The 27,911-nt window shown below is 38.0% G+C and overlaps 1 protein-coding gene across 1 annotated transcript in view; it reads left to right on the top strand.

The window, feature by feature from the left end:
- olfml2a (olfactomedin-like 2A) overlaps positions 1-27,911 on the top strand; it is a 42,052-nt gene that overhangs the window by 3,219 nt on the left and 10,922 nt on the right. Inside the window, exons 2-7 of the mRNA XM_042000091.1 lie at positions 9,573-9,836; positions 12,024-12,131; positions 12,248-12,424; positions 13,148-13,394; positions 24,599-24,907; positions 25,542-25,727. Of these exons, the coding sequence (XP_041856025.1) occupies positions 9,573-9,836; positions 12,024-12,131; positions 12,248-12,424; positions 13,148-13,394; positions 24,599-24,907; positions 25,542-25,727 (1,291 nt within the window). The remainder of the gene's footprint in view (positions 1-9,572; positions 9,837-12,023; positions 12,132-12,247; positions 12,425-13,147; positions 13,395-24,598; positions 24,908-25,541; positions 25,728-27,911) is intronic.

The following is a 27,911-nucleotide window of genomic DNA, read 5'->3' as shown; positions in this document are numbered from 1 at the left end:
CAATAAGGAGTACGACGCTCAGCAAGTAGCTGAGCTGGTCAAATGTCATGAAATGGTTATTTCTCTGGTTGGTTAAAACATAGCTACAGAGCTGTTGGACCCTATAAATAATCACATCTTACACCCTGATGCAGTGAACTGACGTCAAATCTGTGGTGGGTTTTGATGTGATTGGGTTACATTTGTCCTACAACCCCGGTGTGCACAGGATGAGGCTTTTATGTGCATCATTGACTGGTTTTAGAAACTACACATTCGGGAATCAATCATAACAACACAACCCGGCCTGTATCACATGATTCTTTACAGCATTTTCTTCTATTCATGTATGGCCAATTCACAACAAAACTACATAAAAATGAAAAATCCTTTATTTCTTTCCTGAGGTGAAACTATGACATCGAAGTAGTCTTGCACCTTCTTGAAGAAGCCTCTGACTGAACACACTGTTGTTTCCTGGCTGTTGTGTGTGAAGAATTGTCCATTAAATTCAGTAGCTTGTGCATCATCGTTGTGAACAATCAGCTCTTCTTCATCATGATTGTTGAGAGATAATATGGACGAAACTCACTGCTAACAATTTGGTGTCCTGTGTGCTCATCTTTTCCTTTGTCCTGACATGTTTGACATGAAAAGTTCTCCTCATTTTTAGCTTTTTGCTAACTTTGCTGTTTCAACTGACTTTTAATACATGGCAAGTTATTGACATGGTAAAATTTTCTGTTGTGGTATACCCACCACTGTAAGCTTTTGTGTCAATAAATAGTTTGGAATGAAGGAATTACCATTGCATGATTCTACTTAAATGTCTTACATTCATGATATAACATCAGTGGAGCATCAACCTTTTACATTTTCTTTAAATTTTACCTGAAAGTTAAATATCCTTAACTTTTTGTGAGTTGTCTATGTATAAAGACTTGGAGCAGCAGATCAGAGTTTAACATGAATGTCACACTGAGGCCAATTTCCTCTCAACAAAACATGAATTCCTCGTACAGCTTAATTTGCCAAATTTTTAGGAGGACTTAAAATGTATTAATTCTGTTTTAGCCATGCATTGCTGTTTTTCATGTTTTCTGCATTAAAACAGCCATAAAGTTCCGTCAACTAAACATCCTGTTTCAGTCATGTTGCTCATATTCTAAATCAGACTGAGTAGATCAGAGGGCACCATTCTGGTGATTCTGATGGCAACTATTTGTATTCAGGCACTAGCGATGTAGACTGTGACTTTCTCTCTTCTCCTGATCCACCACAACAGAACTTTCTCTGTGTTGTAGAGCCGCCTAAAAGTTCAGCCTTGAGTAAGAATATGAGCGCTAATAAAAAGAGAAGATAATGCACCGAGTGTCACGGGGCACAGAAAGCAACCAGGAGAGAAAAAGATATTCTGTTCATTAGATTGTACTTTATGTCTGATTTCACACATGAGCTATAAAAAAAATTCTAAATCAGTTTTGTGGGATGCAGTTTCTTATTAAAAAGAACCAAAGGTCTTTCACTGTTCACCCTGGTGTCTGAGTGAAAATATCTGCTTTTGGACTCTATATCTTACATTATGTGGAAAAATAAACATGAACATTCTAATAAAATTTACAAAAACATGCAAACTAGATAATGAAAATCTTATGCTCTTGGTAAAATGTTTTCCGTGCAGTTGAATGTTGTAAATGCTAATTTCGTGTTTTTCCCCTTTATATCATTTTACTTGCTGCATGCTTGAGTTCTGGTATGCAAGTATACCTGAAGATGTAAATCACTAAATGACTGCCTTTGTTTAAAAGGCAGTCATTTGTGCAAGTACAGGGCATAATTTCATGATTTCAATTAGCAACATGGTATTTTTCAGATGTCCATTTGTTTATTGTTGCAGGGATTTCATTCTGTACTGTGATATTTATTCATTTCACATTGTGCCAATGATAAAGCTCGTGTAGTGTAATGAAACAAGCAAATGCTTTTCATTTATCATCAAATATAACAGTCACTGACTTCAAATTGTTGGTAGCCACATTGTTGGATAAAAGTCTTGCATGGACTTGTTGGGAGGTAAAAATTAGTTTTTACATTAAATATGCACCCAAACGTTGGATTTTAAGTAGGTTGTGAGACTCTTGACTCTTTGTTCAAATTAGGTAATTTATTAGTATTGTGACTGAACAAAAATCCCAATTAAACTAGTTTATCTCATTGTTACACATTGGTTTCTGGGTACATCAAGTAAAAGAGAGCAAAAGTTTACTTGTTTCAGAATTGTGTGGCGCTGTAGCAAACCCCCTCACGGTGGAAGCTTACTGTTATGTTACTGTTACTGTGTGTGATTTAGTTTGAATCTGGAAGCTCAGCCTCTTTATCAGTATTCATTCACATCACATGGTTTCCATATCAGTTACTACACATATGGCTGTGTAACTGATGTACAAATTAGCACATGGCTTCATCTACATGTGACAATGTCTCTAGCAGCTTTAGCTTCATTGCATCAGAGGTTACTTGCAAAACTGCACAACACAGAGCACAGTAGCTGAGATTAAAACACATCATGCATCACCAAATCATCACATATACATTTAAACTTTACCTGATCTGACCTGCCCCTAGCTTTATATGTGGTGACCGAATGAGTAGTAAAGTGTGCCCCATGTGAAAAAGCCCACAGATTGCATATTGATCCAGTTTGTGGGTTTGGTAAAGAAATACTAGGCCAATACTAGGCTGGCCTTGAATAAGCGCCTCCATTTATTATTCATGTTGTTTTGAGTCTATGGATGCATTTCTCATTAATGAGCTAGCAAGATAAAACATATGAAACCCACCATAATCTAACGTACTCAAATAAGTCTCAGATAAGATGCCAATTTTAGACCCAACTCATGTCAAGCGTAACCCATGTGGGTGCACTTGTGCATGGTGCCCAAACTAATTTCTACAGACATTTTTGTAAACATCTTATTGCAAGAATTTTCTAATCATTCTAGTGATTAAAATGAGAACATATAGCAGGAGGTTTAGACTTTTTCTGTTCAAACCCTAATGAGGTTTCTGCACAGACTTGTCAATGTTGCCCCGCAGTTCATTTCAGTTCACTTTCATTTGCAACAAAGTCCTCTCCAGGCTCTTTTATAGACAGTTTAATTCATGCCAGTTAAGTCCAATTATAATCAAATAAAAAATAAGATCCATATCAGTCCAATTTATAATTACTGTGTTTATTTAAATCAGTTCATAAAAGGAATAATTACCTAGCTAAAGAAACCAATGGATTACATCAAATTTAATATTTGATTCAACCACAGGTGTTCAGCATGCACTGGACAGTGGAGAGGAAAACTCCCTTTTAACAGGAAAGAAAATCTCCAGCAGAACCAGAACCAGGAAGGGTGGCCATCTGCTACAGATACACTCTCTGCATATACTTTATTAATGAACTATCTCTGCGTAGATCAAACATGTAAAATCTTAGCATGGCAAGATTTTAGAGGCCATGAAAAAGGCAAATGTGCTGCACTTCTGTAGCACTTTTCTAGTTTTTACACCACTGGCCACCTTACACATATTCTTTCTATCACACACACTCAGACACCAACAAATGCAGCGTCGTCATTGGAAACCACTGTCTTAGCTTTATGTGTTTGTCTGTACAACATGTTAGACCTCAGGTAATGAATATGATGGATCATGTTTCTCCCCAAGGTTTATGTTTACATAAATAATTAACCAAAATCAGTATTACAATCTTTACATCTTGTATTTTGAGGTGTTTTTTGTAATATGACCAGTAGGTTCAAATGGTAGCTGAAGCGATGTCCATACAAACTGGTCTCCACAGACATAAAATGACTTTGTCAGGGAAAACTGTAAATACTGGGCTTTAATCTAAACTCCAACTCAGAACCTGTGGGACAGGTATGACATAAGATTTTTCCCTCTTCACAGTTAATACTCTGCACCTGCAGATGGAAACTGTATAGATCAAATAATGGTGCTACAGCTGGTGTGCAGCTGTTTTTGCCCCAAATTCTTCTTTAAAATTTTTTATCACTTGATAAGTTTAGCACCTGTAATAATTAACTAATCATGTATCATCTTCACTGGACCTGAACTATTAACTTACATAATAATAATAATGTACATAATTTGTTCAATAAATGGCAGCATCAGCCATTCCACTCGCGTTTGAGGTCAGCAAGCAAACACTGATTAGAGAAGTTTCTCTTTGAATGGATTATAGCAGTGTGTGGATTTTTTATGGGGCTGTACTGACAGCTCGATTTGCATCTTTATGTTTTGTTTTCCGGTTTGTTTAGGGAATAAAAAACTCCAGTATGACTGTTTGTAGAAGTACAGTTTAAATGAGTTACTGTGGCTATAAAAGAACCTCAATGTCTCTAATTGATCACAACATTTAGCATGAAATAGAGGTCAGTATGTGTTTGTGTGGCTGTGGATTGTGTGCCATCAGTAAATAAAAGCTTCAAAGGGTGTCTGGACACATGAACAGGCTCCCCAGGAATGTAGATGTGTACCCTGAAAAGCAGCAAGTGCTTGATACACCTTGTGTTCTGCTAATTAACACCCCCATGCTAATTCCACTTGTTTTATGTAAACCACTGACCTCAGGGGTTATCACCAGACTCAGGCCTGAAATAAAATTCCTCCTTTGCTCCAGGTTAATCTTTACAGTGGTGGAATATGGGTGTTTATAATAAGCACTTTTAATTAGACTAGAAATCAGGTGGGCTCTTTGGACTGGAATGTGGGCCCACATCTTGAATGTTATCTGAAGATTATGTGGAGTTTAAAGGGACAGTTCAGGTTTGATTATAGGATCTTTTTTGTGCACAAAACAAGGAGAAATAGCTGCAGATCATAACAGACCTTATGTCTGTATAACACGCAGCTGAACATACCTGCTTTCTTTACTGTCCCCACTGATTACCAGCTGGCAGAGCGCTCAAAAGGCAGGATATCCTTGTTTATATGGACATGGCTGCAGATACACCAGCTCCGCACAAGCAAAACTCTGATTTAAACTCTGAGGCTAACGAATGCAGCAGCCTCTTGTGTTACATATCTTGTGTTTTTAACAATTCTGAGCACAATTGGGGTTTCACTTCATCACTGTCAGGGCACGTTAGCTGTCAAAGGCTGCTGCGGTTGATCTAATGAAACTCTCTGCAGCATGCAGGCTCTCTTCCTCCTATTGTGTAGACATGGGTTCACATTTGAGCTGTGTTCTTTTTGACCTGAAACTTGACTGCACTTGAGAGGGCAAAGCTCAAAGCATGCGTTAAATACCCTGCACTGTTAATTATTGCCAATCTTAATTGTGTTGCCTGTTCTCATGCTGGTAGGTCAGCATAGCATTAGATGTGAGGCAGAACGTTATGCATACCAGCACATATGATTTGACAGGAGGAGGAAGCAGCTGCCCTGACAGGCAGAATGATTCAGATTTATCATGATGAGCTGCTGCCAAGTCTCTCATCTGCAGAAAAGCTAGCGAGGTAATGCCTTAGTCCTTCTTGATGAGACATGGACCAAAGTAAATCTGGCTGGAATTTCTCTGACTTCCCCACCTGAAAGCAGCCCAAGCTGATGTTGCTATGCAGTTGTCTGGCTTTGGTTGTGGCTAGACAATGCAGCTCAGCAGGGCTGTAAGCACAGCCTCACCGAAAGAAGCTTTATCTGCTAATCCACTGTGTTTTCATGTGTAGCATTTGTCAACCTGCTGCCTTTTCACTTGACATGGGTCAGGATTTGCTTGGCTCGCCACACAGGAGTCCTGCCCCTGATCAGACCCCCGCCAAGTATGTCTGTTGTATTGGAAGGGAAAGTGCACAACTCACCCTCCACACTGTGCCCATCTCTCAACCCGCATTCCTTCACTAATAAGCCCCCCCCACCACCACCTCCACCACGATTGCCCCCTCACCTTCACTAAGCCTGCAGCTGCACTTCCCAAAGATGTCTAAAACTGTGTAAAAAATTGTAACCATGGTAACCAATTAAATAACACAACATCCACCCAAATATTCCCACATATAAAGCCAAGATATCCACACTTCCCCTCAATAAATAGTTTTCCATTCATGTCATCTACAACATCAAATTAGAAAATGTCTGAACAGAACAGCAAATGCAATTAGAAAAAAATGAAAGAAATGTATTTTATTTCAGACAGTGTGAGCCCAATTTGAAATTTTTTCATCAGCTAAATTTAATTTGGTAATATCTACCTATTTCAGGCCTGCAACACATTAGAAAACAAAGTTTGCACAGAAAATTTGAACTACTTTGTGACATCACTTTTCCTTTGTACAACAGATGCTCCGGCAATGCGGATATCAAGTCAAAAGTTTCAGGTGTTGTTTTGAGTCAGTCTTCCTGCATTTGCGTCATAGGCCCGGTACACACGTACCGATTTTTTTAATCTTAGAAGATTTTATATCTGGTTGAGACCTCACAGTGAAGATAAAAAATCAGTTTTGATCGTACTGTGTGTGGTGTGCTCCAAAAATGTAATCACAGAACAACACACACATGACAATGCTGTCCTGCAACTCATCTACAGTCTAGTCCTCCAAGCTAGACAAGTGTCGAAACGTAGAAGAAGAACCATACCAGCAACCAGCAAAAAACGTAGAAGAACCATAGCAACAACAAAAAACGGGTCGGAAAACAAAACACACAGCATGGAAGAGGATATATATAGGACGAGGGAATCATGGTGGTCTTGGGAATATAGTTAAGAGAAAAGGCCAGAACTGAAAAAAATAACAGACTGGAGACAGCGTGAACACAGGCTTTATTTACTTCCTTGTTCGCCAGCCAGCTTTCTCTCTGATTGGCTACATTCCGTGCCACGTCACCATCCACGTAGTCACAATGCACAAGTCGTCGGCGTTCCTCGGAAATCGGCTCTGAAATATTAAACATGTTCAATGTTCCCAATTGTTGGCTGTAACCCGTTTCGGAGCGGATTATCGGGACAAACTGGCTCGTAACACACCACAGACCAAATGATGATTGGACAGGGGAAGCTCACGATGATCCGGCGTTTGCCATCCGAGGTCGGGAAGAGGAAAAATCGGGACAAAAACAGCCCAAAAATCGTTGTGTGTGCCAGGCCTTTGGTGTACAACATATACAGCATTGCTGTTGTCACAGCTTTCATGTAACATTCTGTACTGGGAACAGGTCAGGACTGCAAACAGACCAGTCCAGCACCCGTACCCTCTTCTTCCTCAGCCAAGCTGCTGCAATGTGTGCACAATATGGTTGTGTAAAAAGATCTGAGGCTACATTCAGACTGCAGGCCAGCGTGGTCCAAATCCAAATTTTTTTGCCCATATGAGACTCACATCTGATTTTTTTTTTTTTTAAATCAGTCTTAACAGATGTATGTGTGATATTTTCTAAAGCAGCCTCAGATGGTCAGGTCATGTTTCATCTGGCTATACGTCACTGAAGTGAAAGAGATGCCAAAATTCTGAGCTGGACGAGACAGAACGCAGCAAGATCAAATGTAAACAATGGATGAAATAATATATCATAATGTTGTGTTCTTTTACAGAACACAGTTTTTACACAGTTTACTAGTGAGAAACCTGAAAGTGCCGATGGGAACGGCAGCCAAAATGGCGAAATGGAGAAAGTCACAGTGACGTCACGTCCACATTATCTATTTGTAAAATAATCTTAAGTTGTCAGTATGAGCAAAACTTTCAAAATGCTGTTGTTAAGACTTTCTTGAGCAGGTGTGTCTCACAGACAGCTTATGCAATGATGAAATGATTAATTCATTTATAGTAAATCAAATAATACGACCGCGCTCCTGTCCTGTAGTAGGTTTGAACCACCCTTCAGTCATATGAGCACAGGACGCCTGGTCATTAATGAAGAATCTCTGTGAAATAACACCACATGTGCATCTGTCCTGTGGTTTATACAGGTCTCTAAATCTCACCGGAGAGATGACAGGCCCAACCTCTGCCAACTCATGTTCGAGCAACCATCACTCTGTATGATGGGCTGAAATCCAGGCTCACACCGAGTGAGAATCACAGTTGCAACCAATGCGCATATGAAGTTGTTTGCATTGAGGAACAAGACATTTGCAAGTATTTTCTCCCATTGTGGCAGAATTCGTGTTAACTGATTGCTGAAATTTCCTGCGAGCATAGGGAAAAACAGCTAACATGTAAAAATGTAATGTTTTTATCAAATAAAGGTCATTGCATTCACCCATGCTTCATTTATGAGACTCACTAAACATAATCTGTTCATATCCCAGGAGAGAGCATTAACTAATGTTTTTTTATGTCCCAGGGTAGAAAAATAAGGAACACTGACAGAACATTGTGCAAAGCTTTATAAAAAATTAATTTATCAGTTTGAATCAAGTCTGCATTGGCAGTGAAAGTACAGTTGCTTTAAACTAGGGGTGGGATATGGTTTAAAAAATTAATCTGGTTAATTAGGGGCTTTGTCATTTTTTATACCTATGTTTTTCCTTGATTTGAGGATAACACTATGCAAATATTTCCTCCACACAGATGCCATTGATCACCTTCAGCAACAAAATGACTGATATGTTAAGATGGCTTTCATAACTTCACAAAAATAGCCAAGATGTAAAATTAAAAACATCTTTAATGTTGAAGTAGAAATCAAGTTTACTCACTAACAATTTTCTCCATTTTTATGTACTATGAAACTACTATATCTTCAAAGATGTTAGGGAAAAAAACATGAAATATTCTAGCTTAGTGTTCTTACTTATTGTTATTTGAGTTTCTCTTCACTGTTGTTGACTCTGGGGCAATGCTACGTCAGAAAATCCAGTTAAGTCTGAACACACCCTTTTGTCAGATCAGGCCTGAAGGAGGAGGCACGGTGGATTTCGTCAGATAAGAGAAATCTACAGAATTCTCAGCAGAGCTCAGTGTGCCGACTCCCCATCACTGCCTGAACCTTTTATGAAATATGCAATAAATCTGTCTGGCTGAATTCTTGTGTGGGCGCTTTCCCCTCCTTATCTCAGCAAGTACGTCTCACATAGGAAGTGTGTGGCTTGGGCTGCTGTGCATTGCCTCTTGTTTACTGAGTACGGCAGGGTCTTCCAAAGCTGCTGTCATCATATGTGGCAGCCAAAGGCCAGCTGGTGATACAACTGAGTGGATTATGTTTTTCTCAGAGGCTTTCCTCTGAGTCACACCGGCTGACATTCAGAAGAGGGGAAGCATGTGTTTATTTTCCAAAATCGCTTTCCTTCCCTTGCTCAGATCACTAGAAAGAAAGAAAAGGCCCTTCTGGTTTCACTGGTGGAGGAAGGAACAGGGTAGCTTAGCATATACTGTACCCTCAGTAATTACCACTTTTTAAAAATGTTTTGGATAAATATCCAGTTCAATTTGCTATCACAGCTAATTATTTAAACCATTTCTATGTCATGCGTACAAAAGATACAAAACAAAAAATGTTAGATATGACATGACACCACAAAAGAGGACTCAAAAATATTCCTTAGATTCAAACTTGGTCATGTTTCCCCTTCTGTCTTCCAGATCTTTGGGGAGACTGAGCCTGTTCGGATGACATCTGAGGGCTCAGACTGCCGTTGTAAGTGCATCATGCGTCCTCTGAGTAAGGATGCCTGCCTTCGGGTGCGGAGCGGCAGCGTACGAGTGGAGGACTTCTACACAGTAGAGACGGTCAGCTCCGGATCAGACTGTAAGTGCTCGTGCACAGCCCCGCCATCCTCCCTAAACCCCTGTGAGAATGAGTGGAAGATGGAGAAACTGAAGAAACAGGCCCCAGAGCTACTGAAGGTAAGGAGGGTGTGTTTAAACTTTTAAAACTAAAAGTCCCAAAATGCGGGGACTTTGGGAACAGATGAAGCCAGAGTGTGTCAAAATGGCTCTTTTGGAGACATGACCTGAACTGTCTTTACTTAAACCTCTAATATTGTTCTACTTCACGTTATCTGAGTTGGCCTTTGGGGTGATAATGTACACATCTCCATGATCTGACAGAGGTTTAGAACTACAGCTGCATCATTTCAAAGAGACACTCATATTCATTCTGAAGGTTGTTTTTTTGTTTTGTTCAGTCAAGCCTGAAACTTTTGTCATTTATGCTTTGTGTAATTTTCATGTATTCTTCACCAGTAACACATATACTCATATTTACACATTTTAACACATTTGGCAAGTGTTCCCTTTACTATAATTCTAAAAGTATTCAAATAGACCTTGTGGTTTGCAGAGATAGTCATGTCATCATTTGTATGATGTTTTTTGGAGAGGCCTACCTAATAAATTGGCACAGGGCTCAAAGGGTTAAAGTCATAAGTGATTATGATGCATCAACATTTGCAGGCTATATTTATTTTTTTGGTTTGTTTGGACATTTTTTCTATGCAGTTTTAGTTATTTTGTTAATACATCTGATACTGTTGCTCAGTTGGATGACACAAACCCAGTGTCCTGCAAGTTATTTGGTCAAATTATAAGTTCTTTTCTTTTAATAAACTGCTATACAAGACATTTTTTCTCCTCTCTCCATTTTTTTACTGTCTTTGTGTTTGGGATCAAAAACGTTATGAGGCTCCAATAGTGTCTCACTAGCAGTGAAGAGCAGGATCATCTTCTGATAAATGAGCAATTTTTCTTTTCCAACTAAAAACGGGTGGTAAAATCTTCCTTTGGCTATGGATCATACTTATATTCACTTTAACATTATTTTGACTAGGAGTGCTTCAGACCAAAGGAATAAATATGTCAGAACACTGGACACTCATATTGTCACGAAACTGGGTCAGGAAGGAAGAACTCAAATGCAAACTCTACACCACAAGTTTAAATGAAATGTCCTTTAATGGAGATCAACAAGTGGGACCTAAGTGGTAAAAATAGGCAGGCAAAAATATCCAGGGGAACTAAGCAGAAGGGAAATAAAGCATGCAGGGTATAACACTAAACGAAACAGGAGGAAAAATGCTGAAACACTGGACACACAAGGGACACAGACATATTGGCAGGGAAGGAGTATACGGACACTCCCCGACATGCAGAAGACAATGACAATGAAGTGCAATACATTCGGGAGGCAGATGCTGATTACTGAAGGGGGGGAGGTAAATATACCTTAAACAAGACATTAGTGCCCACTGGGACAAACTGAAAACCACTGGGATGAATACACATAACTCAACCAGTGGAGCGGGATGTGACTTGTAATATCACAGTTCTGGACATTAAAATATGTTGTTTAAACCAGAAACAGCCTTTGCTGTTACATGCTGTGACATGACTCCACCCAAAGAGGGTTTTGGGAGGTTTTTGTAATACTTCGCACTTGATCCTTTTTCCCAAAAACCTAGAGATGGTGTGAAAACTCTTTAGTCTGCAAGTTCAGTTTGGCTAGCGTGCACCCCCACCTGTACATGTGAAAGACCTGCACATGCCAGTAAACAGTTTGCAAACTTTACAAAACTTTGGGCATGGATTGCAAATCATTAAACATGGCTGATAAATAAGCTATTTCAATATAAAAGTAGCAAAATTGCAATATATCTTTCAGTGAAGAACCTGTGTCCGTGCAATCTAAATGAGATAAACCCAACACATCTCCAGTTTCAAAGCATTCTTTAGCTCTCTAACATTTTTTGGCGAACACATCTCTGCACATACAAAGCATGCTTTCATTTTCAGGAGCGACGCTATGAAACAAAAGGTGCTTCCAGATGTTCTGACTCCACTTCAATCTATAGACTAGCCCAACCTGAAGAGAATGATCATGCTGAAAAGGAAAGCTGCAATATAGTTGAAACTGACTTTAAACTGAGGGCATTTCACTGCCTGTTCAGCTGTCAATAGAGGCAATCAGTGTAAACGTTTCGGTAGTGCTCTCTAGGTATTACCACAGTTCAATAAAGGCATATGAAGCTGTCAGGTTGGTGTTCAGCAAATGGTGAATGATGCCGTTTCTCTTCTTTTTATGGCCTGAATGACCAGCTCCAATCTATGGTGGACCTCCTCGAGGGAACACTCTTTAGCATGGATCTATTGAAAGTCCACTCTTACATCAACAAGGTGGTCTCTCAGATGAACACCCTCGAAGAGGTAAGACAAAAAGCACACTTACACAAAACTTATACAAAACAGGAGATAGTTAGACGTTTGTGTGAATTCATTATTTAAGGAGAATACTTACTATGAGTTACAATGTTGTCTTCCAGACAATCAAGACAAATCTTTCGCGAGAGAATGAATTTGTTCGGGACAGCATGATGAGCCTCACCAACCAGTTTAAAAGATATGAGAACTACTCCAACATTATGATGAGCATCAAGAAGGAGATCTCCAGCCTCAGTCTGCAGCTGTTGCAGAAGGACTCCTCTGAGAGCAAAGCACAGGTCAGACACGGCATGTTCTGCATCACTCTGCATCTGTTTCCAGCTTTCTGATAAATAACATGGACACACGTTACAATTACAGACTTTCTGACCATGTAGATTAAGATTTGTTCCAGTAGATGGCTGGATTCCATTAAGGTATATGAGTCACAGTGATCTGAGAGTTAATATTATGCATAGCTGTGTATCCAGTCAATCGACAGACAACTTGGAAGCAAATTTTTATGATTTAGTTTTATAGAAAGTGTGCATCTGGCTCATTTTCTTCAGAAAGTGGTGTTATAAGTAACACTGTGCATGGCGGTGATAAAAAGAGTAGCTGCTGATCATTATGTGCTCAGAAACGTGAGCTCCATCTTTACTTGCTGACAATGCATGTCGTCTCTTAAAAAACGCTGAAACCATCCAGATATTGACTCATTTAAAAAATGCTGTTTCTATCAAGCGTTTGTAATAGGAAGGCTAGAAAATGTGCAAAAAATCCTCAAAGAAAAACAACGATGACCCTTGGCTCTACTTAAAATGAGAACATTTAGAGCACTAATAACACTTTTATCAGGAATATTACTGGAGTAAAAATTATGCATGATGTATCAACTTTCTGCATCATAAATGGAAATATGGCCATGTCACAGTTACAAATTCTGCTTAACACTATGAAGCTGCATGTAAAACACAGCCCACTGTTGCCAATTATCTTGATGTAACTCAATGTCTTTACAGGACACTCGTGATGAGAAAACCAAGGCTGCTGTAAGAACACCAAACAAAAAGACCCCTGCTGCCAAACCCCCTCCCAAACCAGTCAAAGAAAAGGCAGTTAATCCCAAGAAAGAGCTCATCAAACCTGGGAAACCAGCCAAGCCTGACCCCACAGCAAAAGCCAAGGTGGCTGTCCACCAGCCTGGTGTGGTGAGAGGCATCACGTACTACAAAGCCTCTAAAACCGATGAAGATGCACACAGAGGAGGTGAGAGGTTTAGATGATCTCTGTACTCTCCCGCTGCACTCATGATCTTAAAAAGCAATGTGTTCACTCTCTATCTGGATTTCCACACCCATCTACAGTATATGTGATCATCTGTGTCTGATGGAAGTGTTCCAAATGAGTTTCTTCTTAGAAAATCAGAAGAAATAAGCTCAGCCAGAAACCACACAGTCATAAAACCCAGGGTCTTTCTTTTTCCTGGATTTACTCCAAGAGAAGACAGTAAAACATCTCCTGAGAGTGTTTTTGTACACAGTTGTGGGATTAAACTGTTGTTTTGCGGCAAACTTTCCACTGAAGCAATCAAACAATGAATCCATTGATGTGCAGCACACATTACAAGATTTATTCCAGTGCAGTGTTTAGCAAAGCTGGTGTGGTCAGCATGCAGCTGGTTTACTGATGTCTTCAGTTAGGAGGAAACCCAAATCTACAATGTACTGAGACAAATGCTGTCTCAATGCAGTGCTGCCATGTCCATGTCATGCCTCCGCTTCACTCCTCACAATAAAGTAAGAGGATCCTCACCAATGCAGAGAAAATACTTCCTCACTCCTACAATCATCTTTAAGTCTACACTGTAAAAAACAAAACTATAATTTACAGTTTTTTTTCTAAATTATTTAAGTTTTTTCCTGTCATTTTAAATACAGAGAAATGCCAATATGATTACAAAAAATCAACTGCAAATTCACATCTATTGTCAAATAAGCTGAAAAACCTGAAACTTTGAAAATACATAAAATGTGTCTATTTTTTTAAAAACCAAGTATAATTTCACTTCACTTAAAAAGATGTATAATACATTTTAAAATTATTCAGTTTTGCTCAAAACAGCTAAATTATGTTTTAGTACTGGTAATACTCTTATTTTAATGTTTATTTACTTTATTTATACTGTTAATTTATCTTCTAAAAATGTATATGTAGGCTCTCGAGGACCTGAGCTGCCTACGCTACGACTTCTAGGATAACACGAAACAACTAGATCAGTGTTCCAACATCCACAAACAGCAAGACAAATGCCTGCCAACTCCGACCAGGGATGGGCGATACGGCCTAAAAATAAAATCTCTGATTTTTTATAACCAAATCTGATTTCAAATTTTAATTGATTTTTTTTTCTCTTCTTTTACAAAACATAAATAAACTTATTAAAAACATTTATTTCTTCATAAAGATGAATGCCAGCAAAAATAAAGCATATAATGTCATAGCTTTTCCACCATATAAACGACTTCATTTCTTACATAGAAATATGCAACACAATGCATCCGTGATCTCTTTCCATCTGGATCCTTATCATACAGGATCCACTGCAGAAATAATTCCCCTGATGAAGGTTTTCTCTTAACTAGGGTTTATGGGTTAAGTTGACTTCTGCATCTCGTAGAGAGCAGCATTTCTCACTGCAGTTATACGCACAGCTAAATCCCAGGTGAGAGTGAAGGGTCACTTCACTGAAAATCTGCCAGACAAACACTGTTCTGGTGTGGAGGGAGGGCGAAGTCTGCTGCTAACTAAATATGGAAAAAAATCCAGATTTTCAAAAAAATAAATCTCCAGAAATGGAAAATTCGGTTTATCGATTAATCGCCCAACCCTAACTCCGACACTAGTGAAGTTGATTACCACAACACCAGAAAGCCTCCTAAACGATGGGATTGCTTAATAAAACCATTTAATAATATCAGTATGAAAAAAAGAGTAGTTGAACCAACCTAAATTAATTTCAACTTTGATTAGTTAGTTTATCCAACTAAGGTTTTTTCAACTCCACAGACTTACTAAAATCATTAAGTTTCTTTCAAATAATGTATCTTAATCACTCTGACTCAACTTGAAGTCAACTTAAAAGTTTTAAGTTATTCCAAAGTAAATAGTACATTTATCCCAAAATAGCTTAATATTCACATTATTCTTTATAAAAAGGTGTGAAAAAAATATTGTAACTATATGTGTTGTCATTGTATTTAAGTTTCCAAAATAGGAGAATATTCCTGCAGTAAGAAATATTGTGACAAAACAATAATTAGGATGTCAGTCATCAGCTTTATTTCTGCTGCTGGAATAATTCAATCACCAGTGTTAATGGGTTTCTCTTCCTGTACTGTCCGTTACACTCCAACTTTAACATATAAACTACTTTAAAGTATTAATTACATAATCAATTACAAAAAAAATAACACTTTAAAAAATTAACGCATTTAGTTACAGTTTGCTTTCCAAACAACGAGATTACCTGGTTACACCGATTACACTGAAGCACGTCAGAGCTCGGCGAACACAGAGTCGCCAACTAAGCGACTTTGTTTCTGTATTTATCCAGTTTTCAGCCCCCTCCAGCGACGCTGTTTCAAAGAAGCGACAAGCGACAGATCTATTGAATTTTTCTGGTGTTATTGGAGACTTTTGGAGACTGACATGAAAGCATGTATGTTTAATTGATAAACAGTGTGTGCTGCCGCAGGCCCCGCCCCCATTCAAAGCAGTTCCTGCTCCGAGCTGCAGCGAGAGCAGGAGATGTTGACCAGACTGAAAATAAAACGCAGAGTTACCACCAACTGATCCCGCCCTGGCTTACCGATTAATGAAGAGTGTGGACGAACACATTTTAAAAAGTTAAAAGTACTGTAACCTGTTGTAGACTCGTAATTAAAGAACAGCTGGAGCTGCTGGTTAAAGTACTAAAAATGACACTTTAACTTTAGGTCTGTTCCTTTTTGTCCAGGGATATTTTTTGTATTTCTTTTTCTACTGTTTTGAATTGGAATGCAATTAAATGCATATTTCCAGATATTACTAGAGATTAAGATTACAATATTAATGTGTCTATTATTTGAATCAGTCGTCCACTAAAATCCATTTAAATTAAAATATGTTGCCTTTTTGGGGCAACTATTGTTATACTATAAAAATTAGATCAATCTAGACTAATTAATAACAAAGCCTCTAATTAATTAGATAACCTTCTTTAATCCCATCCCTAATTTAAACAGAACAGAATATTCCAACACAGGAAGTAAAGCATGCAACTCAAATTTATAGGGTAGCAAAAACAAACAGTTAAATTCCTGCTGAATATGAATTACCCATGACTCTTTGCACAATTTGTACTAAATTATTCAGGTAGATCTGAATATTGAGTTAAACAAACTTAATAAATTAACTTGGATAAACTATAATTCAGTCACTTGTTTTAAAAGGAAGCAATTCATTCAAGTTGGTTCTACAATTATCTTAAGTTAACTAATCAACAAAGTAATCATCACTAACCGAAGGAATTAAGTAGGATTTGTGTGGAAAGATGTGTAGATTCCATGTAAAAGTAACGATAATAACTGTATTTTTATTATGGAATTTGTTTTGGGTTTTTTTCCTGTTATTTCACTGTATTTTTCTGGCATCCCAGCTGCCAGAATATTACTGTTTTGTTTTTTTATGTAGTTTTTAATTAATTAACTGAATTTTACAGTGTAGATGAGCTTAAAGGCCTACTGGGTACTCGCACCAAGTGCTGTCAAAGTGCATGTTCTGCCTTAAAAGAGCCCAGCCACCCTTATCAAATCACTGAAAACTGCTGCTTTGCATCTCCATTATCTGTAGCTAGGAGCAGGTTGCAAGAACGTTTATTCACCCATGAAGGTGGGTGCACCTCAAGGCTTTTATTTGTCTCATCAAATTTAGCTGCACATAAGAGCTGAAGGTTTGTTGAGGAAAATGTCACACACTAATTTTAACATCCTAAAAACTGGTGTCATTACTAGTGCTGCAACAAATCCTAGCATACACAAAGACAGCTAACAGTTCATAACAGGAAGAGATTTTAAAGCTCAGTCAGTTATGGCCAGCACCCCTGACTGCATGCACTTCAATGCAATAACCACATGCATGAAAACATGATGCTGGCCTGACTGAAAGACGAAGGCCTGCTTTGTTGTGTTTGGCTGAGCATGTGTGACTACCTGCATAAACAGGACCAAAATGTGAAATACTGTCCAAGTACAATGACTTACATGTGTGCATTTACTTATTCAGCATGTACATAGTTTGTGTTTTAACTTTGGAATCTAAAACTTAAATATATGCTAAATGAAAATACAAATTCAGCTTAAGGTGTTTAAATCTAATAAAGATGTTTGCAGAGATTCTTAAAAAATCTTTAATATCGTGTGAAACACATGGTAGGATGAAACATTGTACTTACTCAGGTCAGCTGAGAGATAATTAATCTTCAGTGTCCAAAAGAAAACTATGAAACAAACAAGAGAACATTTAGAGAGAAAATTTTCCAAACAACAAATTTATATTACCACATGTGAAGGCAAGCTACTTTACAGCATTACAGCGGCGTGCACAAGAATCAAGAAATAAAAGAACTTAAATAAAGATCTAAAGGTAAACTAAGATAAGATAAAATGCAAGAAATTTAAGTTCCAGCGTGAGGAAGGAACAGTTGCTCTGATAAAAGGCAGCAAATAGAAAAGTTTTTAACTCTAAATTTAAAACTGCTGAGTTTCAGCAGACCTGCAGTTTTCTGGGAGTTTGTTCTACATGTGAGGAGCTTAAAAGCTGAACGGTGCCTCCATGTTCACTGGAAACAGAAAGCTGTTTTAAATCAGAGTTAAAAACTTTTCTATTTGCTGCCTGTTATCAAAACAACGGTTAAATTTCCCACACGAGAACTTTATTTCTTGCATTTTATGTATTTTATTTTAGCTTTGTCTTTGTGTTTTTATTTCTTTTAAGTTTGTTTTTTAATGCACTTGTTTTTGCTTCCTGCACCCTGCTGAAATGCTTTTATTGTTTTATGTTAAGCACTTTGAATTGTCACATATACACATAAACTCGCCTTGTTGTTCCGTGAATCACGACGGCTGACAGCGATCAGCTGATCGGCTTTTCTGTTGCTAGTACCGTCTCTCTTGTTGCATTTGTTTATCCTTCAGGTGAGAAGGAGGAAACGTGTGGTTCATGGTTCATTCCAGCACATATTTACCACAAAGAATTGTTTTTGGTGGGACTCATGGTAGGACAGGAAAGGGGGATCACAAATGAGACCTTTGTGTTTTTAGCCAGGTGATCAGTTTTATCATAGTTTCTTCATCAGGATCAGCTGTTTAACCTCATTTGTTAACATCTGGTGGTTTTATGACTGATATTATCACCATGTGATCATGTGCAAATGGTTGGTGAGATAATGCTGTGTAAATTCGGCATTATGATTTGGAACAGGTTTTGCTGAACAACATATACATTACATTACTTTATATTACATGCTGCATTTACTGACCCTTGGACATATAATGTTTACCCAAGGGAAGGTCAGATAATACTAAATATTTGTAAGCATTGGCTTGCAGTAAAAACAGGTCAGTTTTAGGCATAGTCATGGCAAATGGTGATTAATGACTTGAGTGAGGTTAGAAACTCCTCCTTTCTTGTACAGACTGGTCGAGGCTAGAAGAAGCACACGTGGAGTTAGGAACACTGGGAGGGCTAGAGGTGTGTCCTGGTTGCATGTGGACTATTCCTAAATATGACCGCTCCTCCCAATGCGGCTTCCTAAGAATAGACCATCAAATTCTAACAAATATTTAGAGTATTACTGACCTTAACCTGCAGAAGCCTCAGATGCCCAAGTGCAAATGAATGTAGCATGTAAAGTACTTCTTTGTTGTTTTATCAAAGCTACCATGTTCTTGATCATAATGCAGCATTCATATAGTATCATCTCACCACCTGCATGCATGGATGATTACATGTGTCTGTCCAGACTGTTTATGTTTGATGAAGAGGATGTAAAAGTCATAAAACCACCAGATGAGACAACTGTGCAAAGTTAAAAAGCCAATAATGCCGAAGTCACACTGATAAAAACCTGTGATTTGGCTCAAAGCAAGTTTTTCTTGTTATCAAATAAGTTTAAATGTTTGTGCAGCAGTGTTTAAAGTCACACAATGCAGGATCACCTAAAGTAAACTATTGCTTATAAAAAACATGTTGTTGGCTCTAAAAAATTTTGCTTCACTTTTTACATTAGATAAACACTTTAGTTGTAATTATAAGTTAATTGCTTCCTAAAAATAAGGACTATGGGCTTAATATTAAGTCATAAAGATTTTACGGGTGTAAATGAATGTTTGCAAATAATTGCAGGTTTTGCATCTGTAAATCAAGCCTGTCGCCCTGTAAAGACAATCTGCCTGAAAAATTCAAGTTTGGAAATGTACAGAAAAGAGTTTGCATGGTTGTAAAAAAGATTTGTATTTGTGGAAAAAAAATAAAGCTCTTTTACGAAAACCCTGTTTACAGATGCAAAGCACAAAACTGCATGCGAGACTCTGAAGTTGCGGTTGTGAATTTTGTCCATATCTTTACACTTCTATCTGATTGGATGGTGACATATCCAACTATCCAATCAGAGAGCAGACAGCTTCCGAACTTCCCACACCTCATTTACACAAGACCCTTTTTCAAATGGTCCAATTTACAGGAAAAAAACATTCAAACTTCATAAAATAACCAAGGCTAGAACAATCCTTCCAAAGGCTGCTTTTCTAACCCTTATCTGGTCCTTCAACCCATTAACTATGCGGAGTGGAAAACACTCAAAATAACAACTGTTAAACAAAACAAATTTAAATGTATCAGCTAGTGTGAATTTGAAGTGTGTTATTTCTTAAATATTTATCTAATCTAAGATGTGATGGCAAAACATAAAAGCTAGTTCAGTTAGCTTGCTAACCATGTGCTCTGTTGTTCTGCTATGCTAATATTATGCTAGTCAAAACTCAAAGGTCACATGCCAGATATGTGCCACGTTTTCCTACCTACACAACATGTCTGTATACTGACAGAAAGGGATAGATGCATGGAAAAATAAATATATTTAAATTAATTTATACAAACATTAATAGGTAAATGAATACATATCCTTAAAAATAATATAATAAATTATGGAATTGCTTTTTTAATTAGATTCGGGTTTGTGTTGTTCTTGGGTTTTTGGTATTTTGGTAAAATGTCAGTAGGATGCATCAAAGGCCATCTGCCTCTGGTCATAGTTTGGTGATGTTCAGTTCTGCCAGACAGATGTGAGGGGAAATGACAGCAGTGCCACATAAGCAAAGTTGTTTCCTGAGACACATACTGTGAACACATGGACCTGACAACAGCGAGAAGAAATTAATTTGAACAATTAACTGTTCTAAGTATTGCCTCAGATTTCAGAAAGCCATTCAACAAGGCTTACATTCCTCCTGGGTTTGGATATGACCCAGCAGCAGCTTACGATGGTGTATATCAAGTTCTTTAATTGGCCAGCCTACAGCCAAATAGCTAACACAAGGAAACAATAGTCATTGTGGCTCTGTCCACCTCTTATTTATAGTTTTACAGATTAAACGAATTCCCAAAGTAGACTGGACAAAAACTAATTGCATCCACTGTCATATGGTTGGTTCTTGATGGATGGGACACTCATCTGTGTTCGTGAAGCAGATGGGATGCACATTTTGCATCTTTGATTATTTTAGTCCCATATAGATCAAAGACTACTTACATAAATATTAAGACTGTGATAAAGTCATTTATAAATGCTCATTTTATTAATTTATTCATCCTGTTCAGTCCATGCTTGATATTAGAGTTTCATGTCAAGGTTTCTGTTCTGTTAATATCAGTTCTTTCTCCCTAGTTGTATATGTTCAGTTTATGACTGTGTATTAATTTCTAGGGACTGATCTTTGTTTAATAAATGTTTTAGATGGATCAGGACTAGCACAGTGTTTTAGAACCATCGCTCTAGCAGTATTTGAGTCCCTTTTGGAAGTCATAAGAATGTCATTTTAGATATCTGAAATGTTCATTTTGACTAGGAAGAACTGAATTACAGATATCTGAAATACATGTCCCGTTAAGCTAATAAATGTCAAAACAGCTTGCTATAGTAGTCCAGTCTACTAAAGATAAATGCATGGACAAGTTTTTCAAAATTATGCTGAGTCATCAGTCATTGAATCCTTGAAATGTTCTTTAAGTGATAAAAGGCTGACTTCACAACGGTCTCCATATAACTACTAAAATTCAAGTCTGAGCCTGAGATAATGCCAGAACTACCCCCAGTTTTCAGGCTTGGTTGATAGTTTTGAACTTAGCTGTTTGAAGCTGAGTACTGAATTTAAATCTTTCTTTCTTGGCTCCAAAAGCTATTATTTCAGTTTTGTCTTCATTTAACTGAAGGAAGTTCTGGCACATCCAATCTGTAATTTGATCGATGCAGTTGATCAGAGTTTGGATTGTACTATAGTCTCCTGGTGAGATGGTTATGTAGATTTGTGTGCCATTAGCATAATTGTGGTAGCATATTTTGTAGCATATTTTGTTGTTTTTCATAATTTGAGCAAGTGGCAGCATGTAGATGTTGAACAGCAGATGCTGAACAGAATGGAACCTTGGGGAAACCCACAGGTTATTTTGGTTCACTCAGATTTATAGTTACCTATAGACTTAAAGTAGTCCCTGTCTTTTAAATAGGAGACGGAGAGGAGGAGCAGACACAGAGAAGACCAGAGAGCCACTAGACCAGCCATGTTTGTGCACAACACAGGAAAGGAAAAAATAAAAAAATAAATAAAAATTAATAAAATTATGGGTGTGGAACCTACTCAACACAAAAAGCGTGGGTATTGCTGCGCATCCTTTAACTTTAACCAAATGCCACGACAGGCTAAGACTTGAGGATTTATATCCAAAACGCGTCACGCTAAAACAGTGCACGTCACCAAACTTTATTGTTTTATATCTATGTCACAATCTCAAGAAGCAAGCACTTACTTTGTTTGATGAGATTCAGGATGTGTAACCCGACACAGGTTAGCGTACCCATTAATGAAGATAACACACCCACAGTCACCGGTGATGTCACCACGCTGTGCACACATACATTATATGGGAAAATAAATAGCCCGACATATGGCTCCTACAGTGGGTGTTAAAACGGCATCAACCTCCATGGGGGCGACGCCCATGTATTGTCCCATCAATGTTCTTTTTATCTTCCCAAATCCATCCATAGAGCCAGCAGGCTCATCTTATGCCATCGTAATGGAAAAATGACAGATGTATTGGACTTGTTATGCTGTGCATGTGTAAATTGTGTTAAAAAAAATATTAAAGCAATTAATTACATAAATTGGTTAGCGCCGTTAACGCCTTATTTTTGACAGCCTTAATTTGCCCACATGTTACACACAAGTAAGAGCAATGGGATTCAGGTAGTTGGGTAGCGCTAGTTCACTTTGAGCACTTTGTGGTGATGAAACACTAGAGCAGGGGTGTCCAGCCTTGGCTCCCGAGAGCCACAATCCCACAAGCTCCCAATGCCCCCAATCCCTTTCTGGTCCTCATGTAGTTGAATTCTGTTGAAGCTGTAAGAGTGCAATAGTCAGTTTAAGCAGACCAGACAAATGAGCTTTACAGTAGTAATCCTGCAGGTAATAAAAGCATGAATTAAAATGTCTGTTTCTTCTTGAAAAAAATGGCCGCACTTTGGAAATGTTTTTAAGATAATTAAAGCAAATTTTTGCTATGTGACTAATCTGGTTTTCAAAGTTTAAATTTGAGTCAAATAAAACACTAAGATTCTTCACTTTTTCATGTGGCTTGAGGGCCAGTGCTTTCAATTTAGAATGGTTTACTCTACAAAACAACCACTACATCAGTTTTGTGCTGGTTGAGCTGTAAAACATTTTATGGCATCTTTATGTCTAAAATATAATTAAAAGATAAAAAGAAAATTCAGCTCATGAACACAATGTGAAAAACAACTAAAATGACTGACATGTCAGTGAATGCATCTCAAGGTTTTTGAGTTTATATTTAAAATTATTAAAAATTATACAGTATTTTGTAGACTATTCCATTCTGAAGGAGCACACCTAGGGTGAGAGCAGACCAGGAAGGACTTTGTAAGTCAGTCTGTACCAACACGTATAACGGTGGGTTGCCAGATTAGGCCATCGCACCCGGGAACAAAATTCCCACTGGTGAGATTTATGGTTTGTTATATCTGACTTTTTCTTTCTTTGTTTTTACTAATCAAAACCTCAAAAAATCTTTTTAGTGCTGCTCTCCGTGATCTTTTTATTAGTAATTTCATTCTTTACCAGACAAAACAATCAATACAAACAAAGGCAATTTATTAGTAATAGTATCAGTATTAGTATTAGTATTAGTATTATAAGGCAAAGGGGGGCATGGTAAACTGAATCCAGCATACAGTGTAATACCTGGGAAGGGACATGCACATCAAAAAGGTCTCCATCGTCCAATGTAGACGAAAATGTAACAGTTATTTAGCTGACGCTTTTATCCAAAGTAACTTACAGTCGTATTAAGGATCTTGCCTAAGGACCAAAAATCAAAGGTGTTAATATTTAAGCTCCTGTAGGATTCAAACTCCAGCCTCTCACATGGGAAACTGATGCTCTACCAACTGAGCTAAACAGCCACCAGTGGTGCAACAACAAGTTTCTTACTTGCATTAAAAGAAAACACATTTTATTTCTATAAGATTTAAAAGTCGAGGATTTGATTTAAACACCCAGATTTTTAAAGAGATAACTTCAGTGACTGATCCATCAGGAGTCCCCACTGAGGGAAGATTAGGAGACCTTTTCTTACTTTTAGAGAACTGCATCAGTTTGATTTTGTTTGTATTAAGAGAAAGTTTCAGCTCAGACAAGTAAAACAAGCTTTAAGGCAGCTGAACAGACAGGGTGAGGAATTAAAAAGCAGAGGTTGAAAGCAGAGACGCAGGAAATGTTTGGTCAGTGTGTGTTGCATTACTGATGTACCATCTTTGATGTGGCTTCCGGGACCACAGCACCATATGAAGAGGAGCTGCATACTACTGTAAATGTGTTGAAATGTGAATGAAAACAGTTCACAGTTGAAATAAAGCACTAAAAAGGTTCTTCTTCACCACTGCATCATGCTGCCCTGAAGTAACTGTCACTAACAAGATCAAGAAGCTGCTCAATTACAGCTATAAAAAGTCTACAGTGCCTCTCTGTCCTGACCAAACAAGGTCAGTCTCAGGAGCTTTGAATAAAAACTAGCTTCGCTGAGTATTTTTTTAATTTTTCCTGTCCTGACTCCCTGTTTTCTCTCCTCCCTTTCAGACCACTCTGCTAAATCATACACAGTCCATCATGTCACAGAAAACCAGTCTGAGGATGGAGGGGCTGAAATGATCCTTGAAGCAGTGGAGGCCACAGTGGCTGAGCCCATGGATACTACCCCAGCTTCAACTGCTACTACTACTACTGCTGCTGCCACAACCACAACTACTACCACCACAGCCTCCACTCCTGCAGCACCTACAACTGTCTCCATACAAAGTACCCCAGCATCTGAAAGACCAGCTCCAACAATTGTGTTGATGCTGGACAACCTAAACAACAACAGCCGTCCCAGTCTCCACAGAGCAGGTGCATTCTGGAGAAAGCTCTCTCGCTCTCTCTCTCTCTCTCTCTCTCTCACTATATATATATATATATATATATATATATATATATATATATATATATATATATGTACAGGTGTTCGTCATAAAATTAGAATATCATGAAAAAGTTGATTTATTTCAGTAATTCCATTCAAAGAGTGAAACTTGTATAATGTAGACATTCGTTCCTCACAGACTGACATATTTCTAATGTTTATTTCTTTTCATTTTGATGATTATAACTGACAACTAATGAAAACTCATACTTTTCATGTTCATACTTTCAGTTGGCCAACATTTCTAGAAATCCTTTTTTGTATCGGACTTAAGTGATATTCTGATTCTATATTTTGAGTAGTAAAAATGTCATTATAGATGTCCACAATGGGATATTGAATTTGGTGTTTTCATTTATATATGTATATATATATATATATATATATATATATATATATATATATATATATATATATATGTGTGTGTATTTTTTTTTACTGGCAGAAAAGTGTACAGCTTCACTCGACTGAAACTTGGTTTAGAGTGAAACTGACTTAAGCCCAAAGTGAAGTCTTTCTTTCCCAGGGCTACATGCTGAATGTTTTGCTTGTTACTTCCAGGAAAGATCCTTAACTGTGAAGGGACTCTGGCATCTATTGAGCAGCCAGAGAAGCAGCACAGTTATGGGCGAAACGAAGGAGCCTGGATGAAGGATCCTCTGGCTAAGGACTCCAAGATCTACGTCACTAACTATTACTATGGAAACAACCTGGTGGAGTTTCGCAACCTGGACAGCTTCAAGCAAGGTGTGTTAGCTGAGATTTTATTACCATACTGTATGACATTTGCCCACAAAACATGCAACTATTCATCCTACACTGTAAAAAGGGAAATAATAGGTCTTTATATTTACTATAATGAATTTAGTCTCTGCCACACAGTTGACTTAAGTTTCTGCTGTGACCATAAGTCAATCCCAGGGGCGTCGCCTGGCCTGGGCATTCCCGGCTCTAGCCCCGAACATTTCACATCAAGTCCCGAATGTTTTTACATCCCAGAAGGAATAAGTTTACATTCTCTCAGCCTCCCTATAACATTAAAGAAGAGGGTAGTTTTGTAATTTCCTGGCTTATGTGAATGCAACACAGGTAGAATATGACCAATCACAGAGGAATTTTATGGAAGCGGGGAATCCTCCGTGTTGGCTAACAGCCCGGCGTTTTATCCCTGAACTCTGGTGTTATTTCGAGCGTCATTATTAGCGGTCAAAAATGGAAATCAGACGTTTTTTTATTTAGAGAAGAGAGAAACTCTTCAGTTGTGGTCGCTGCCAATGGGCAGCAAGACTCTGGCCAACACACGAAACAGGTAAACCACAAATAATGTAAACCCTGTATGTCTTAAAATTAAATACACATTAGGCAAATCATTCGTGACAGTACTTGATACTTCGAACGTTAGTCTAGCTGTCCTAAACTGTTAGCCCTGCCCTTTTCTGTTCTACACATTTGCATTAAATCAGTGAAGTCTGCGTATTTCACTGGTTTACCCGCTGCTGTGAGTTTATGTGCGTGCGCACGCGTGCATGCGTTTGTGTTGTAGATGGAAACGGCTTTCCCATTAGTGTTAGATGTTTGGTTTCTAGATGCTGCTTTAGTTTAAATATAGATAAATAAAGAACAGCTTTATTATAAATTTATTTACTGATGTTTTTGTTCACCTCCAGGTCACTGGTTGGTCAGTAGTTAAAAAGTTTTAAAGAGTGTTTTACATTTTATGTTTCTCACAAAACATTTATATTTGGAATACAAAACCAGTCTGTCATGGTCTCACCTTTGTGTGGGTGTGTACTTTATGTATTAATGAGGTTGGTGGTTCTTGTATGTGTGTGTTGCTCCAGGACAGGGATGTTCGAGACTGGGAAGGAAAAATCAGAGTAAACCACTAGTTTAAACTCGGCTATACTACGGAAAAGTAGTAATGGTAAAGATGGAAAACAGCAAGTGAAAGAAAGAAAGAAAGAAAGAAGGGAAATAATGGAAGGAAAACAAGTGAAGCCTGTAGGGAAAGAAGGCATGAAAACAGTTCACGTTCATCCTTTTGTTGCAGAAGATGTGCACTAAAGAGCAGGTTGTGGAGATAAACAGCAGATGTCTGAAAAAGTAAAAGTTTACCTCTTATTTTAGAGATCTTGTTTACATTGTCACGTTTAAGATTGAAAATAAATACATATTGAAGCACATATTACAGTATTTGGCTTTAAACAAGGTGACACAATGCTCAAGAAAGCTTAAATAAAAGGCGGTTTTTACTGTGTTGGTTCTTTACGAGGATGTGGGCTCGGCCCCTAATGTTCCCAGGTCCAGGAAACGCCCCTGGTCAATCCAATTGATTTCACATAAAATACTGAATATACTAGTTATTATTGTGCTCACCAAAAATATCTGAATTGGAAAACTGAATGTGATGTAATTTAGTTTGTTCACCACCACCAGGTAAATATGTTCAAAATGCGCCAGAAAGAGCTTCTACTTGGTGAACAACAGGTGGCGATAACACCCATGATTGACCTGAACACTGCCTGCAACCTTTGTAAAACACACAAAGAGGCTCAGAAAAGTGGAACTGGATGATTTTTAGATTTACAAGAGTCTAAGATTTGTAATTTAAACAAAGATAAGTTCATGTTTACAGGGTAAAGGTCATTAAATTCTTGTAAGATTTTTATGAACTTTAACAACTAAAAGATGGACTTTTGCAGATTTTCTCAGTGATGTGCCCCCTATCGACGGCTAATTGAGCATTCATTTTCCGTCCTACCTGTACTGTGCGTCCTCTCCAGCCAGTAAAGACAGTCTTGCCTTGACTCTTGTTTTATCTCTTGTTCTGTCCCTCTCTCTTTCTCTTCCTCTCTTCCTCAGCTTCCTTCCTCAATGGCCGGTACGTTCATATCTACTTGCTAGCGTGTGACGCGGTGTATAAAGTGAAAC

The sequence above is a fragment of the Melanotaenia boesemani genome, chromosome 11, assembly GCF_017639745.1.
Source record: "Melanotaenia boesemani isolate fMelBoe1 chromosome 11, fMelBoe1.pri, whole genome shotgun sequence".
Classification (NCBI taxonomy): Eukaryota; Metazoa; Chordata; class Actinopteri; order Atheriniformes; family Melanotaeniidae; genus Melanotaenia; species Melanotaenia boesemani.
This window is presented reverse-complemented; position numbering and strand designations above follow the sequence as displayed.